The sequence below is a fragment of the Schistocerca nitens genome, chromosome 5, assembly GCF_023898315.1.
Source record: "Schistocerca nitens isolate TAMUIC-IGC-003100 chromosome 5, iqSchNite1.1, whole genome shotgun sequence".
In the NCBI taxonomy this organism is placed as follows: domain Eukaryota; kingdom Metazoa; phylum Arthropoda; class Insecta; order Orthoptera; family Acrididae; genus Schistocerca; species Schistocerca nitens.
In genome coordinates, this window is record NC_064618.1 from 354,497,251 (window position 1) to 354,515,034 (window position 17,784).

At 47.8% G+C, this 17,784-nt stretch overlaps 1 protein-coding gene across 1 annotated transcript in view; it reads right to left on the reverse strand.

Moving 5' to 3' along the window:
* Positions 1–17,784, reverse strand: part of LOC126259629 (inactive tyrosine-protein kinase 7-like) — a 523,717-nt gene that overhangs the window by 100,118 nt on the left and 405,815 nt on the right. The window contains exon 3 of the mRNA XM_049956550.1: positions 10,426–10,552. Coding sequence (XP_049812507.1) covers positions 10,426–10,552 — 127 coding nt within the window. The remainder of the gene's footprint in view (positions 1–10,425; positions 10,553–17,784) is intronic.

Genomic DNA, 17,784 nt, shown 5'->3' on the forward strand with positions numbered 1-17,784 from the left:
TTTGTATGTCAGTGCATTTGCTTAATAAATGTTTTTGTAACACGGTATTAGCTTAATGTCTGTACATCTATTTGCAGGTTTCCTTTCTCAAAACTACAGCTGTTACAAAAATGGTTACACGCTGTCAGGAGGCAAGATTTCCGACCGTCAGAATACCATTTTATATGTTCTGATTATTTTGAAGAAAGTTGGATGATCGGTAGTGTTTTCATGGTATAGGTTAGGTTGAAACTTGATAAATTCGTCGTGAGTTGCCAAAGCACTATGCCATATATAACGCACTTCTCGTCATAAAATCTAAAGCAAGGTAGAGTCAGAAAATATCTATTAATATAGTGGGCACATCTTCGAGTAATTTGATGCATTTTGCGTACATCTATCGTAAATGAACTACGAAAAATGCTAGGGGTCCAGTACATAATTTTTAGCTACGGCAGATTCCATGTAGTACGTAAGATAAATTCATAAACAGTGACTAGTTGCTGTTTGTTCATAAATTAAAAAGTATATTGTAGTAACGTATTTAAATGAGGCATTATGTTTGTGACCTAGCTCAAGGGAAGGCATTTTATAACCAAGAGCGATGTATAAACATTCGAACTCCGCGGGTCAGTTTACCACTCTAATGGCCGCCGGCCAGCTATTCAATTTGTCCGCTCTTCACAGTCGACCACTCGTGCGGTTGTGGGGACCTGGTTCTGATGCGACGGGTGTGGCGGATCGCCGTCCGGCGGAGCTCGCTCCGTCGGCGGCCCCATCCGGCCCCCCACTTACAACGACCACGCGCACGACAACGGTGACGATTGGGTCTACGAAAAGGACGAAGACAGCCGCAGCCGCCGGCGTTATTGCGCTGCCAATGACCGCCACCACCTGCACCTCCACCATCACCACCACAACCATCACATCCACAGTCATCTGCCATTCCCGGTCGCAGCTTCATTGATACAGCCATCAATGAAACAGCACCTAGGGCGATTAGGGAAATCTGCGCATCAGGGCCCCCTTCATGTGGGACAAGCCCGCGTGCGCCGCGTTCTAGATCCCGCTCCCCCCTCCCCCCCCCCCACCCGACCACCACTCGACATGCCGGACATTCAGGACGCTGTATGCGTCCCACAACCGCTTCCGGCAACCGACGAAGACATAGCGTCTGTACTGATGTCAGACGCAGACATACTGGAGGGACTGCAGGAACACCTGATTCCACTCCGCGACGCCGCAGAGGAGGGGGGCCAGCATATCGACCCTGTTCGGCGTCAGGCCTCCCTCTACCCGCACATGACTGCCGCGGCCGACAACAGCGATGACGGGAGCGTGATGGAGTACGATGACGACCATCGGCGCCCGGTCGCTGAACGTCGGAAGCGGCAGTTAGCCTCATCCTCCGATTCGGAGGCCACACAGCCTGCTGAACGCGGGCAGTCAAAAAAGAAAAAGGCCATAGTCGACGCGGAGGGATTCCAAGTACCGCGCAAAACGGCACCTCGCCGTCAATCCGCAGTGATAGCAACAGATGTGCCGGTCCATAATCAATTTGCAGCCATTGATGGTGCTGCAGACGTTGCCCCCCCCTCCTCCTCCCCCCAAAGTCACCCCCCTCCCCCCCCGCCCATTGTGTTTGATTACAGTCGGCCCCTCAAAGAACTTATAGATGTTCTAGACACCGTCACCACCACCCCCTACCACATCAAATCAAGTCCGAATGACCAGTATCGACTTTCTCTTCAGTCCCCAGAGGATCTGGGTAAAGTACTCCACACACTCAACTCTTTCAACATCCCATACTTCTCCTACCCCTCCAAGTCCCGCCGCCTGCGGGTCGTCGTCAGGGGGCTTCCTATGAAGTACTCTGGCTATGACCTGAGGATGGCCCTAAATTCATTAGGCATCACCCCCTCAGTCATCTCCAGGATCATCTCCCCCCGCACCCGCCGCCCCACCCCACTCTTCTTCGTTTCTGCTCCTGACACGCCGGAGAACCGCCCCCTCCCCACCCTCACCCTCCTTGACCACGTCAAAGTGACGATGGAGGAGCCCCACTCCAGGAGGATGACCCTGGTATGCTTTCGCTGCCAAGGATTGGCGCACTTTGCGAGTGACTGCACCCGCGAAGTGCGATGCGTTAAGTATGCCGGTAGTCATGCCTCCTCGGAGTGCTCCAAACCCCGGGACGCTCCCCCCACTTGCGCCCGCTGTGGCGGGAATCATACGGGCAGCTACATGGGCTGCCCAAAAATCCAGTCATTTAGGGCATATCAGAACCAAAAACGATTTTCAGGGCCCTCGGCGGCGGCCCGTCCGGGCACTAGTTACGCTGGTGCCCTGGGTGGGTCGGCGTCGCGGACTTACCCCCTCCACGCGTCTCGCTCCCATCCTGTCCCTTCGGGCTCCTACCCACCCCCCCTCCTCTCCATCCCTATCACTCCCCCCCCCCCAGCAGCATTCCCTCTCCTCCCTTCCCAGCAGGCGTCATGCACTGCCCCCCTCTCCCCACAGCGGGCGTCATGCTCCGCTGTTCCACACCCCCCTCCGGCAACAGGCGTCAAGCTCTGCTGCCCCCACCCCTGTACAATCTCAGCAACTCCCTCTCCCCATCCAGTCCCCCATTCCCACCCCCTTTAGTGACCTCATCAACAATGTTGTTGAGGCCTTGACCTCAGCAATCTCCTCCGCTTTCAGCTCGTTCCTCCAAACCATCCCACTCCAACTTGCCTCTGCCCTCTCCCAATCCATGTCCCCCACCACCACCCCTGTTCCAACCAGCCATGGCTGTTAGACATCACGGATTGACAGCCATGATCTGGAATGCCAACGGTCTCCATAAACAGCAGGGCGAGTTTCGTCAGTTTCTCCTTGATGAGAGGGTTGACATTTGCCTTGTCGCTGAGACGCACCTCAAACCCGGTGTTTTTGTCCGTGTAGCAAACTACTCCTGCTACAGGACAGACAGGCCCACCGCCCTCGGTGGCACAGCGGTGTACGTGCGAAATTCCCTCCGCCACCACCCCATTCCCCTCCCCCCACTTAACACTGTGGAAGCCACTGGCGTTGTTGTCCACACGGTGAGGGGTCCCATCACGTTCGTGGCTCTCTATAGACCACCACGAGGCCTACTTGAAACACTGGACTATGGGGCATTGCTCTCGCTTGGCAACGACGTCTTTGTTGGCGGCGACTTCAATGCCAAACACACTGCCTGGAACAGTAGATTAACAAACACATCTGGTCGTCGACTCCTCCGGGTCGCTGAGCGGCACCATGCCCGCACCATCGGCCCGCACGACCCCACAATATACCCCTCTGGAAGACGTCCCCCTGATGTCCTTGACATTGCAGTGGTGAAAGGTCTACCCCACCTCATCACTGCAGCCACCCGCATCGCTCTAGCCTCTGACCACCGGCCGGTCATCTGTTCCATCGATCTCGTTGGAACCACGACCACGCCGAACTAAGGCCTGAACATCCGCAGTATTGACTGGTGGGTCGAAGCAGCCCTACCCACAATCCCTGTTGCCGATCAAATGGACACAGATCGTACCCTCATACACCTCACCACCATTGCCCTAGATGCTGCAACAGCAGCGATCCCTCACCGTCCACACCGGCCCCCAGACCATCTGCGTCCACTCCGCCCCCCCCCCCCACATCCTTGCTCTCATCACAGAGAAAAACCAGACTACCCGTGAATGGCAGCTCACTCGGAACCCGGCAACCAAGCGCCTCATCAATAGACTACAGCGCCAAATCAAGGCTGCGGTGCAAGACCATCGCAATCAGGCATGGGAGAACAAAATCTCTGCCATTGACCTGAGTGACCCGTCTGCTTGGCGGCTCACAAAAAGCCTTCTGAGACGAGAGCAACGGATCCCCCCCCCCCTCCAGGTGGGCAATGACTTTGTGTCCGAGCCAGACACCAAGGCTAATGCTTTGGCTGACGTCTTCGCGCACAACTTCAGCCCGGTCAATGACCCCGTTGACCCCGACCATATCCGCCTGGTAACGGCACGCCTCCCACGACTCCTTGACGTCCAGGACCCCGAGGATGAAATCACCCCCATCAATGAAGAGGAGGTTGAACTGCAATTGCGGTACCTCAAATCCAAGAAAGCTGGTGGCCCTGATAAGCTGACAAATGCACTCCTCAAGCAGCTACCCCCAGCTTCTATTCCCATCCTGACGGCCACCTTCAACAACATCCTCAGAACCAGGCAATATCCCACTGTCTGGAAACATGCTGAAGTGGGCGCCATACCCAAGGCTGGGAAGGATCTTCGTTCCCCTGCCAGCTACCGCCCCATCAGCCTCTTGCCTGCCATCTCCAAAGTGTTCGAGAGACTGTACCTTAAACGACTGTTCATCCACATTGCCCGAGAACGAGTCCTCCCTGATGAGCAGTTTGGCTTCAGGCAGGGACATGCAACCACTCACCAACTCCTGCGCCTTGTAGAAGAGACACTGGACGCCATAGAACGTAGGGAGTACTTCGGGGCCGTACTCCTCGACGTGTCCAGAGCGTTTGACTCGGTCTGGCACGAAGGGCTGCTCTACAAATTATTTTCCCTCGGCTTTCCGGTGTCCCATGTACGGCTAATAGCCACATATCTGGAAGGTCGCACCTTCCATGTTAGGATCCCTGACGGGAAATCTACACGACGACGCATCAGGGCAGGAGTACCACAAGGCAGCGTACTTGGACCGATACTCTACTCCCTCTTCACAGCTGATCTGCCCTCTGCGCCGAGAGTACATTTAGCTCTCTACGCAGATGATACTGCACTCTTCTCTCGTTCTCGGAGTGCGGCAGTTCTTCAACAGCGGCTCCAGGGGGCTACAGATTCCCTAACCGATTGGGCTAGGACTTGGCGTCTGGCATTTAATCCCTCCAAAACCCAAGCCCGTATCATCTACCGAAGCCATATTCCCATTCGGCTCCCTCAGGTGATGGTTCTTGGTACACCAGTCCCCTGGACTCGTACTGCGAAGTACTTGGGTGTTACCCTGGACCAACGCCTTACCTGGCGCCCCCACATAGATGACGTGCGTCGTAAAGCAATGGGGCGGCTATGCCTGCTCTACCCTCTCATCAATCCAACCTCTTCACTCCCCTCCCACCTTGCTGTTAGATTGTACACCTCCCTTGTTCGCCCCATCCTTGAATACGCGGTGGTGGTGTGGGGCAATACTGCCCCCACCCACCTCCGCCGACTCCAAACCGTCCAGAACCGGGCTCTCCGGTTTGCCCTCCACCTCCCTTTCGACTTCCCAACCCAAGAGCTCCACATCCTGGCCGAGGTGCCGCTCCTTCGTACCCGTATCCTCTCTGCAGCCAATTCCTTTTACCAACAAACCCGTCACTCTCCTAACCCCTTAATCCTTTCCTTGGGCACCCGTGTCCATCGTCTAGCCACCATTAGATGGCCTGACCTTTTATTCCGCCCCCCATGATCTCACACACACTAGTCACCAAAATTCATGTAGACTACCGTCTATAATATCATCGATTCATCTCCCTTAGTCATGTCATCCACCCTCCACAGAATGCCACCCTCATCAGCCCCACACCCTCCACATTACCGGCCTAATCATGAAAGGCTCTCCTTTTTCACTTCTTTATCTGTCACACTCACACTTCTTTCTCTTTCTTCCCACCCCACCTCACCACCTCAAGAATGTCTACCACCACCATCAAAAGATGCCGCCAAGAAGAAGAAGAGGCCAGGAGAATGGCCTTTCGTTTTCTCTCAACTTATGCTGTTCCTCCTCCTATCCTTTACTCCATCACTTAGTCATAATTCTCGGCTAGCCAATGGGCCATTCGTCTTCCATGCACTTCTACTATCCCTACTACTGTCCTGTCTTCTTTTTATATATATACAAACTGGCCAGTCAATTGGGCCATTAGTTTTCCAATTTCTTCCACTATCTCTCTCACTATACTTTCACCTTTGAAAAAAAAAACTGCACAAAAAGTCAAGCAAAAAATCCAAATGCCATGACATCTCATCCCAGTATTCAAGTAAGAAGGAGAAGCGTTTTTGTTACGCTAGAACTTCGCCAACCGCAGAGGGTACAATCCCTCAGTCTTGTGCGTCTGCCGTGTGCCACGAGAGGCAGTGAGTCAGTCAGTCAGTAAGGGGAAGGGCACGTAAAGAGTAAGAGACAGTTGGAGGCAGTGAGAGAGTCAGTCAGTGAGTCTGCATTATTGTCTTTCGGATACTGTTTGTGCGAGAGACTTTCGGAGGCTGTCAGACAACAAATATGTACATCCAAACTGGTCACAATAAAAGACAAGAAAAGTGATATAGTCTATGTTTTATTTAAAAATTTGCGCATCAGCAACGTCAAAAGATGGGACTTTATGAAGCAAAAACCTCCCCAAGGATATCAAAGTTGAGTATCTCATCATATGAAGCAGCTAAGTTATTATGTGAACTTTTATGAACGGTGGTAGAAATTTTCTAGTTTTCACCCGTCTCGTACTTGTGAATGGTGGGGGCCCAAACTATTAAGTTGCTCCGATGGTATGATCGAGAATTCACTATTACCACTGTCCAATTATAGATAAAACTATAAAACAGTATATTTTATTCTCACTCGGCGTCAGCGGCATCTGTAATTAAAATGCTTCCTCCACTCACACATTTAAGGATGGAATTTTACTTTCCAACATTTACAATCGAAAGGGAATGTTCACAGAGTTCTTATTTTATATTACTTATTACTGTCTGCCATTCGCTGTCCGAAAAGACCAGTTACTGTGCCTCCTTTTTACGAATTTCATCATTGGATGAATACGCAATGTCATATAAAACTTTGTATCGTGTTTCTTTTAAAATAAATTTTGTTGCAAGTAAGTTGCCGGTAAGTATCTTGAAAGTTACACTTAACACATGTAAGGCTACTTTGTTTATGCTAAAACATCAGAAGAACACTTATCGCAATTACATGTAATAATGTGTGCACTAGTACTATGTTGGAACTGATACCTGCTAGTCATCAATATCACTTACATTAAGCACTTCATAGTATAATAATGTACATACATAACTCAATGCAGTAGGCAAACTATGCTATACGCCACATATTATTGGATTACAATATCGTACGTCTAGCAAGTGGAAACTGCAAGGGACCACCTCTGCCAGTCTATAATATCTCTGAACGCCAAAACATTTTCAGAACAACTAGCGTTTATATGGCGGCGATCTTGCGTTGATGTTGCGATGGTTTCTTCGAATCTAGTGTATAAGAGGCAGTTAAATGCCAACGAGACAGATGGAAAGAAAGTAAGTAAGCTGTGTATTATTTCAAAAGTAATCGCGGTAGTTGTTCATACATTTATCCCGCTGTACGACAAGATGCAACTTATTGACTTCTTACACATCTCAAAAATGCAAATAAGCTATTATTTGACCTTTCTCTGCCTTTGTGTGTAACGTACCGTGTCCACAAGGACACGTTGAGCTTGTTAATTGTATATTTTAAATTTTTTCTGTGACATTGATTTGATTACTGCTACTATTAAACAGATTTTAATAAGCCAAAATTTGAACAAAATAATTCTTATAAACAGATTTATAACAACAAACACAAATTAATTCGCAATCTTTCATTTTCTGCCATTCGTGGTATATTTCAAAACATTCTAGACACAATCCTACACCAGATTTCCCATATTTTGCGTGAACTGCTGATGACTCATGTTAGCAGTAGAAGTTTACACACCTCCTCTTTTCCCCAGTTTTCTTGATGTAGTGTTTTATGCCGTCGTATCTCATATCTCTTGCAACACGCGATTAGAAAGGATTGGTTGAAGGTCCGCCTGCTCCTTTTACACGCATGCAAAACTTCTCTCCTGTATTCCTAGTTCCTGTTCCTTTCTTCGGCTCCCAGGAATTACAACCCATTTTGTGACAATAATGCCATCATCCTAACAAAGTGAAAAATTGAAAGTATCCCATTTAGTTTTAAGTAATTCTTGGTTTGAAGAAATGGGGCAAGATTTGGGAACTCTATTTTTTTTCTTTATAGTGCCTGTTCCTCCATAACTTTCTTCTCTTAACAAAGACAGCAAATTCTGCAAAGAGGTTGTCAAAGAAAAAAATGGAGCTGTAATTCCACTACTCCCAGTGTTAAATCATCCATCAGCTGAATGAGTGGGACAGTATCCGCACTAAACTGTTCTTCGTATACTGTATTTGCATTTGGCGAGAAAAGGAAAAAGTTACAAGATATGTAGAAGTGCTAAATAAACATCATGCTTTATATACAAGTCGTATTGCCCCCCCCCCCCCCTGTTAAACGGTTTGCAAGAGTGTCTCGCAAAATATTTTATCATTGATTCATCATAAAACATATGTTGCTGAGGAACAAATAGCTAATCACATTTGCCTCTTCCCCCTTCATCCACATCCAAGAGAATTGCAGAATGAGGGAGTGCTACGTAAATTCCATCAGCAAGAAGAGCGTCTGTTTCCTCAAACAGGATGTCTAAGACATCCTGCACAGTTAAACCTGGTTGCAAAGATTCCACGAGGCTTATGTTTTGAAATAAAGGAGAAAAAGAAAGGAAAGCTGTTCTGACTCGGTAACTGCACAGCGTGTCCACACGGACACAACAGAAATACTCACATCATAAAATGAATCGATAGATAACGACTTCTCTAAAATGAAGCTCACGATGAACATACGTAGATTTACTGCAAACAATTACACTTGGAAAAACAAACAAGTTCTTCATAAAACAATACTTGAAAAAAATGAAGTCCCATGCTTCTTTACAGAGCGTAGGGGAACGATGCGGGAGACCCGCACCGCCTTACTAGGCAAGGTCCTAATGGAGGTGGTTTGCCGTTGCCTTCCTCCGACCGTAATGGGCATGAATGAAGATGATGAAGACGACACAACAACACCCAGTCATCTCGAGGCAGGAAAAATCCGTGACCCCGTGCTCGGGAAGCGAGAACGCTACCGCGAGACCACGAGGGGCGGACAAAACAATACTTAGTTGACATCAATATCTTCCGTTACTGTTACAACGCAATCACAATAAGAATGGGAATGTTAACAATGAAGTGTTAAATGAATTAATATAAAATTCAAATCCTCCCTGACAAGACTACGTGATTGCCAACGCGAAAAATAATTGTAAGCTGACAATGAATAAATAACAAAAGTATTCGACAATTTGTCCACAGGGAAGTTAAGGGTCTGTGAACCCATTCAAACTCGGGGAGTGAGAGAAAAACAATTATACAGATGATGTGCCCGCAGAGCGTTGTTTCATTCCGTTGTTTCATTTGACCGAAAAAACCGACTGAACTTAAGAGCAATTGACTGGCCAATCGGTTGTTTTAACCGGTCGGATGTCCCATGTTGCCGGGAAGGGGTGGTACTGAACTTTGATTTTATACGTACTGGGTAAGAGGTCGTGGTTGTGAATGTCAATGTTAAAAAAAAATATTACGAGAGTCACAATACCATACTTCCGTGATATTTCGCAAAAAGTGGCTAACATTTTCAAACCTTTTTAAGTTGATATCGCTTTTCAGACCAATAATACGCTGCGGTTTAAAGTAAGAAATAATTTACAGCAGGAAATAGGTCTATAAAATTCAGTGTAACACGTGCAAGGCAAGCTATGTAGGCCAAACTGGTAGGTCCTTTAAGTACGTTACAAAGAACATAGTGATGCTTTCCGGCTTAATAATTTCGCAAAGTCAGCTGTAGTCACGCATATTTGGGAAACGGGACACCCCATGTTGGGAATAGATCAGGATCTCTTTATTTTACATAGACAGGGCAAAGGCAAAAAGCTGGATCTACTAGAACAGCTTTACATAGCGTGGATAATCAGAACACACTGAATGAACAGCTAACTGGTGATACAAATAAGTTTTTCAAACATTTCACTGGTTTCTTTTAGTAACTACATTTTTAGCAATTGGCAGGATACCATCATTTCATGAGGTCCTTGGAACATGTATACGTTATCTGTTTGTATAGACATCTCTGTGACTTCCTTGTTTACTTGCGCGTGAGCTCACTCGCGTTTCAGTGTCGTGTTTGGCTACGTGGTGTGTGGTATCAACGAAGAAGCACGGGCGGTTTACGACGATAGAGGAGAGAGCCATGTGGTTAGATATTGAACACCATAGGCGACACCATTTTAGAGTTTTTTTTATATTTTGACGACTCTTGGAAGACACGGCTGCAACAAGGGAAGTAGCCACGATGTTTTAATTTTATTATCAATTTTATTGTGCCCGGTGCATGTTCCATTTTAGCTTGTTTTAACAGGTTCTTTCATTTTTTATTATTCTGATGATGGAAGCTTGACTTCCGAAACGCGTCAATCTTAGTGTTTTACACCATAAACAAGTGGTTGAGCCGATATATTTTTTAACATTGGGTGGTACTGACCTGTACCAGGCGTAGCGCAGGTCCCCGCTGCCGTCGGCCTTGCAGCGCAGCGAGACGTCGTGGCCGGCAGCGATGTCTGCGGCCGCCGACGGGCTCTGCAGCTGCACGCTCACCTGCTCGCCCAGCCCTGCAACACGTCCAACACGGCCGCTGCCAATCACTACGGCCATTTTGTTTGTCAAACAATTACACTGACGGGAAAGAATCCCAATTGCAAAAAATAATTGAAGGGCTTATTTCAATAATGGTACAAGTCCATCACCTCCACTTTTCTGCCTATAATGCTTCTGACATTAATGGTCCAAACAAACAGAAAGAAAGGTTCATCTCTAGCAAGAAGCCATATGTTTGAATATTTCTGGTATCTCAACTCCAGATTTTTCAGCGCTCATTTAACTTTAGGACTCTGTATCTCACAATGAACAAAAATGGACTTGTACCACTATTGAAATAAGCCCTTTAATTAATGTAGAGTAATGAAGTCCGGGAATGCATTTGTCTAGATAACGTACTTATGTGATTATTATTGCAAGATGTCAGGTTAACGTAAGCACGAAAAAAAACATTGCAAATGTCCCGTATATGCTTGACTGGAGGCAGATCTGGTGATCGAGCAGGCCAAGGCAACATTTCGAGTGTAGAGCATGTTGGGGTGTAACTAGCGTTTGTGTGCAAACGTTCCTGTTGGGCAACATGAATGGCATCACAACAGGCCGAATCACTACAGTGACGCACAAATCTGCAGTAAGGAAGCTTGGGATAGCCACGAGAGTGTTCCTGCTGCTACACGAGAGTGCTCCTGCTGTCACGCGAAATCACACCCCACGCCATAACTCCATGTCACTGTCTAGTGTGTCTAGCACGAAGACAGATCGTTGTAAGACCTCAACTGTCCTCCTCCTACCCAACACACGGCCATCACTGGTACCGAGGTAGAACCAACTATCATTAGAAATACAATAGACCTCCATCCTGCCCTAAAATGAGAGCTCGCTTGATACCAATGAAGTTGCAAATGTCGGTGTTTTGGGGTCAGTGGGATGCACGCTATGGGCGACTGGCTCGGAGCTGTCTTTGAAATAACCGATTTGTAATAGTTCGTAGTAGCACTGTGGTGCCAACTGCTGCTCCAATAGCTGCTGTAAGTGCAGTACGATGCGCCAGATTCATACGCCGACCACGGTGCTCTTCCCTCTCGGCAGTGCCAAGTGGCTGTCCGGTCTTTTTGTGACCGTACATTCTCGAGACCATTGCTGCCATCAGTCATGTTCTGCGGCTACATTCCTGCCAAGTCTCTGCCACATGGCAGGACGAACACTCAGTTTCTCGTAGCCCTATTGCACGACCTTGTTCAAATTCAGCGAGGTGTTGATAATAATGTCTTCGTCGCCTTAAAGGCATTCTTGACTACTTACCGCGTCCAATCTCAAACGTAGCTAACGCTCACAACCGTTACGGCATGTATTTAAAGCTACCCTGATTTGCATCCACATAGTGGTGCTACTAACGCCAACCACCCTTCTGTAGCTGGCGCGAAATTTGAACAGACAGCATCTTTCAGAAATAGATACACGCCTACGAACTTTCTTTTATGTCGCACGACTCCTTCTTGGTGCTGCGAATCTTTTTTTCGTCAGTGTATATTAAACTCGTCGCTCTTTTCATAAATCTTGAGATTTATTGTGGCCAGTCGATCTAATCGATTGTTCCAAACCAAATCTCTTCAGCACCCTACAGAGTATGGCAGAATAACAGCCTGTGTTTAGTCTCTAAAAGTGAAACAGCGTAACTGGCAACACTGAATGTTTGTCATATGTTTCAAGTAGGTACGCCAATTACTGATGTGGAGTGTTGGAGTGAGCTTGGATGTTTTGTGGTTATGAAGGCCAGACGGGAATACCGTCGTCGTATCAGCCTAAGAAGGAATGATACTGCACCATCGGCACATGCAGTTAGGTTATGGGTGAAAAACTTTGAAACAACAGGAAGTGCACTTAAAGTTGAAATCGCCAGGAAGGCCCAAAGTTGTCACTCACAAGAACGAACAGAGAAGTGCAGTAAATTGTAAGTAAGAATCCAGTGTTCTGTGAGACAAATTGAGGCAGTAACGGGAATGACCAGTCGTAGTGTGCACAGAATTGTGCGGTTGCAACTTTAAATCATTTCGTAAAAGATACAGGTTGTTCAAGAGTTAAATGAAAGTGATTACGAAAAGTGAATGATTCTAGAACTGTTGACTACAATTAGGCACAATGAAGGCTTCTTAAATTTCCTGTGGCTGAGTGACGAAGCACATTCTGATCACAGTGGTAATGTCAACAAACAAAACTGCCTTTACTGGTGCGAGAATAATCCTCAAGAACTCCATCAGCGCCACTTACACAGTGTGGTGCACTCTCTTTTCAATGGGCGTAAGCGGTCCTTTGTTTTTTCACGATGAAGATGGATGAGCCACCACAGCGACTTCTCAAGATGCTGACTTGCTTGACAAATTCAGTCTCAGCAACATGTTGTTAGCTCTAACTGTGCTCATATTTGAATGGCAGTCGTGCACAGAGTGTTCCGTAAACACATCATGTCAATAATAGGACATTTTGTGGCTTCCCAGACCAACGACTTATCTTTCCTTTGTGGGTTCCTGAAACACAGGGTGTATCCTAGACGTCTACATAAAATTGCGAACTGGAATACACCATTCGTGTAGAAGTCAGAAATATTCCTATGCAGATACTTGAGCGTGCAGTGAACGATTTACATCGCAGACTGTCAACGTAACAAGTGCGGTCACTTACAAGACAGCAACGAGAACTGTCGAAGGCGGTCGATAGGCGACAGTCAATAGAAGTGCCGCCCCTTGGGAAGAACGGCACGGACTCGACCAGCACGACAATGCGTTTCTGCGCCGGTGGCCCGTTATTTTTCGCGAGCTGTAGCCTGTACAAGAAGTGTATCTTAAGCTGCCAATGGCTTCTCAACAAGAGGACGGAAGAGACCAGGGGTGGTAGTAGCAGGAAGAAGCCGTACAGGAGGAAAGGCTAGCAGCCCAGAGGGAAGCGGCGGCGCTCCGGAAGGCGACCCCGGTGCCCGGTGGCCGCGCAGGGAGCGGGGATAAATAGTGCGGGTAAACAGAGCGCAGGCCGCGCCGCTGTTTGTTTTTGAGGCCGGGCGGAAGCCGGCGCGGCGTATAAACACACATCAAAAGGCAGCCGCGCCGCCCTGACTGACAGCACGGCGAGCGCCGCCGCCGCCGCCACAGCGGGACACGAGCCGCCCTCTGCCCTCCGCCACACAACCACTCGCCGCTGTTTCGTTATGGCATCTAAGGCTGCGGTCTCAGCGGCACCGATATCTGTACATTCCGCCGACGACCGACATCCGCTGAAGTAGTGTTAGTGTTTCCACTTTTCAGTGCTTTGGTTGTTCAGAATATCTTATTCCAAATTTTATGTTTGTCTTCCACAGGTCATTGAATAACAGTCATTGAAGGATAATTGACGTATGTCTTTCGAGGTCTATCAAAAATCCGATACTTACATTAAAGATGCAGTTCTGGCTCGAGTAAAACACTTCAAAGTACTTCAAGTAAAACACTTCGATATTTGACCGCTGGCGATTACATATTTCAGTATTTAAACCTGTATCCGCAATGTTCGAATACAGCATTAGTAGTGACCCGCTTGATACTGTCAACGTCGTTTAAATACCTAGGCGCTGCAAAGCGATATGAAATGGAACGCACATGTGAGGACTGCGGTAGGAAATGTGAGTGGTCGACTTTAGTTTATTGAGAGAAATTTAGGAAAGTGTGGATCATCTGTAAAGAACACCGTGTATAGAACGCTAGTGCCACTTATTGTTGAGTACCGCTCGAGTGTTCGGTGTCCGCAACAGATCGGATTAAGGAAAGAGATCGAAGCAGTTCGGAGGTGGTTCAAATGGCTCTGAGCACTATGCGACTTAACTTCTGAGGTCATCAGTCGCCTAGAACTTAGAACTAATTAAACCTAACTAGCCTAAGGACATCACACACGTCCATGCCCGATGCAGGATTCGAACCTGCGACCGTAGCGGTCGCTCGGTTCCAGACTGTAGCGCCCAGAACCGCACGGCCACTCCGGCCGGCAATTCGGAGGTGAGCTGCTAGGTTACCGGTAGGTTAGAACAAAACGCAAGTGTTTCGGAGATGCTTTGGGAACTCAAGTGAGAACCCGTGGAGAGAAGGCGACGTTCTTTTCGAGATATATTACTGGGAAAGTTTAGAGAACCGGCATTTGAAAAATGGTTCAAATGGCTCTGAGCACTATGGGACTCAACATCTGTGGTCATAAGTCCCCTAGAACTTAGAACTAATTAAACCTAACTGACCTAAGGACATCACACACATCCATGCCCGAGGCAGGATTCGAACCTGCGACCGTAGCAGTCGCGCGGTTCCTGACTGAGCGCCTAGAACCGCTAGACCACCGCGGCCGGCCCAGCATTTGAAGCTGAAAGTAGGACGATACTACTGCCACCAGCATAAATTTCGTGTAAGGACCACGAAGATGCGGCATTTCGCGGATGATGCCTTAGTATACAGAGAAGTTGCAGCAGCATTAGAAAATTGCAGCGAAATGCAGGAAGATCTGCAGCGGATAGGCACTTGGTGCAGGGAGTAGCAACTGACCCTTAACATAGATAAATGTAATGTATTGCGAATACATAGAAAGAAGGATCCTTTATTGTATGATTATATGATAGCGGAACAAACACTGGTAGCAGTTACTTCTGTAAAATATCTGGGAGTATGCGTACGGAACGATTTGAAGTGGAATGATCATATAAAAATAATTGTTGGTAAGGCGGGTGCCAGGTTGAGATTCATTGGGAGAGTCCTTAGAAAATGTAGTCCATCAACAAAGGAGGTGGCTTACAAAACACTCGTTCGACCTATACTTGAGTATTGCTCATCAGTGTGGGATCCGTACCAGATCGGGTTGGCGGAGGAGATAGAGAAGATCCAAAGAAGAGCGGCGCGTTTCGTCACAGGGTTATTTGGTAACCGTGATAGCGTTACTCAAGTGGCAGACTCTGCAAGAGAGGCGCTGTGCATCGCGGTGTAGCTTGCTGTCCAGGTTTCGAGAGGGTGCGATTCTGGATGAGGTATCGAATATATTGCTTCCCCCTACTTATACCTCCCGAGGAGATCACGAATGTAAAATTAGAGAGATTCGAGCGCGCACGGAGGCTTTCCGGCAGTCGTTCTTCCCGCAAACCATACGCGACAGGAACAGGAAAGGGAGGTAATGACAGTGGCACGTAAAGTGCCCCCCGCCACACATCGTTGGGTGGCTTGCGGAGTATAAATGTAGATAAGATACGAGAGATTAGGGCTCATATGGAGGCATATAGATAGTCGTTTTTCCCTCGTTCTGCCTGAGAGTGGGACTGGGCAAGGGAACTACTAATAGTGGTACAGGGTACCCTCCACCACGCTCCGTACGATGGTTTGCAGAGTATGTGCGCAGATGTAGATTGTGTATTTTTGCGCTTAGGTAAGTACCCGTTGCCCAACACGGTCACCTCCGACGCCCTCGCCAGGACTCGAACCGCGCCCGCGCCCGTCCTCCCTTGCAACGGGCCTCCTCCCTCCCCCGTCCACCGGTCAAGGGCCACAGGGCAGGGAGCGGCCCTAATTGTACCGCCGGGTCCGCCTACGGCGCTGCTTCTGCTTCTGCTTCTGCCCGCAGCGCTGCGCTCATTTAAGACTTCCGGGCTGCGCCCTCTCCTAATTGCGTACTACCGGCTCAAAAGCCGCCCTTCAACGTTATGCTCGCTTCCGCATTCGCGGCACGTGCAGCCGCCGTTCCGCGTGCGACTCAAGACAGCGTTCTGCCGTCCAGGTCGCCTCCTCGCTGCTAATGCCGTCTTCCTGTACACTACCACCACCTCGAAGCAGTTCGAATTTGACAGCGAGCGAGCCGGACTGCTCCCGTCAGGAATACACTAATCGCAGCCTGGCACTGTCGGCTCACACTTTGTTGGCACTGTTGTACAGCAAAACAGTATTAGAGCGAAGAATGAAATTTTTGAGCTATGCACAGGGTGATCAAAAAGTCATTATAAATTTGAAAACTTAATAAACCACGGAATAACGTAGATAGAGAGGTAAAAATTGACACACGTGCTTGGAATTACATGGGGTTTTATTAGAACAAAAAAAAAAGAAAAAAAATTGCTAGACGCGTGAAAGATCTCTTGCGCGCATCGTTTGGTGACGATCGTGTGTTCAGCCGCCACTTTCGTCGTGCTTGGCGTCCCTGGTCCCCAGACCTCAGTCCGTGCGATTATTGGCTTTGGGGTTACCTGAAGTCGCAAGTGTATCGTGATCGACCGACATCTCTAGGGATGCTGAAAGGCAACATCCGACGCCAATGCCTCACCATAACTCCGGACATGCTGTACACTGCTGTTCACAACATTATTCCACGACTACAGCTATTGTTGACGAATGATGGTGGACATATTGAGCATTTCCTGTAAAGAACATCAACTTTGCTCTGACTTACTTTGTTATGCTAATTATTGCTATTCTGATCAGATGAAGCGCCATCTGTCGGACATTTTTTGAACGTTTGTATTTTTTTGGTTCTAATAAAACCCCATGTCATTCCAAGTATTTGTGTCAATTTTTACCTCTCTATCTACATTATTCCGTGATTTATTCAGTTTTCAAATTTATACTGACTTTTTGATCACCCGGTACAAGACGTCCATGTAAGGCGCGCCTGCCGGTACGCAGTGGTCGCGTAACGAATATAATCACTCGGAGGCGCCGGAATACAAACAACAAACAAGCAAGACCACATTTTACATCTATATCCGTCCTCCGCAAGCCACCGTATAGCGTGTGGCGGGGGATAGACTATACCGCCGCTAGTCACTTCCTTCCAGCTTCCACTCGCGAATTGATCGTGGGAAAAACTGCTAATATACCTCCGTACGAGACCTAATTTCTTGTGTCTTATCTTCGTGGGGTGTTGACAGATGTGAAAATTAACGAAATATCAGTTTAATAAGCCACGGCTGCAAAATACTAACACGAATTCTTTACACACGAATGGAAAAACTGGTAGAAGCCGACATCGGGGAAGATCAGTGTGGATTCCGTAGAATGTTGGAGCACGTGAGGCAATACTGACCCTACGACTTATCTTAGAAAATAAATTAAGGAAAGCCAAACCTACCTTTCTAGCATCTGTAGATTTACAGAAAGCTTTTGACAATGTTAACTGGAATACTCTCTTTCAAATTCTTAAGGTGGCAGGGGTCAATACAGGGTGTGAAAGGCTATTTACATTTTGTGCAGAAACCAGATGG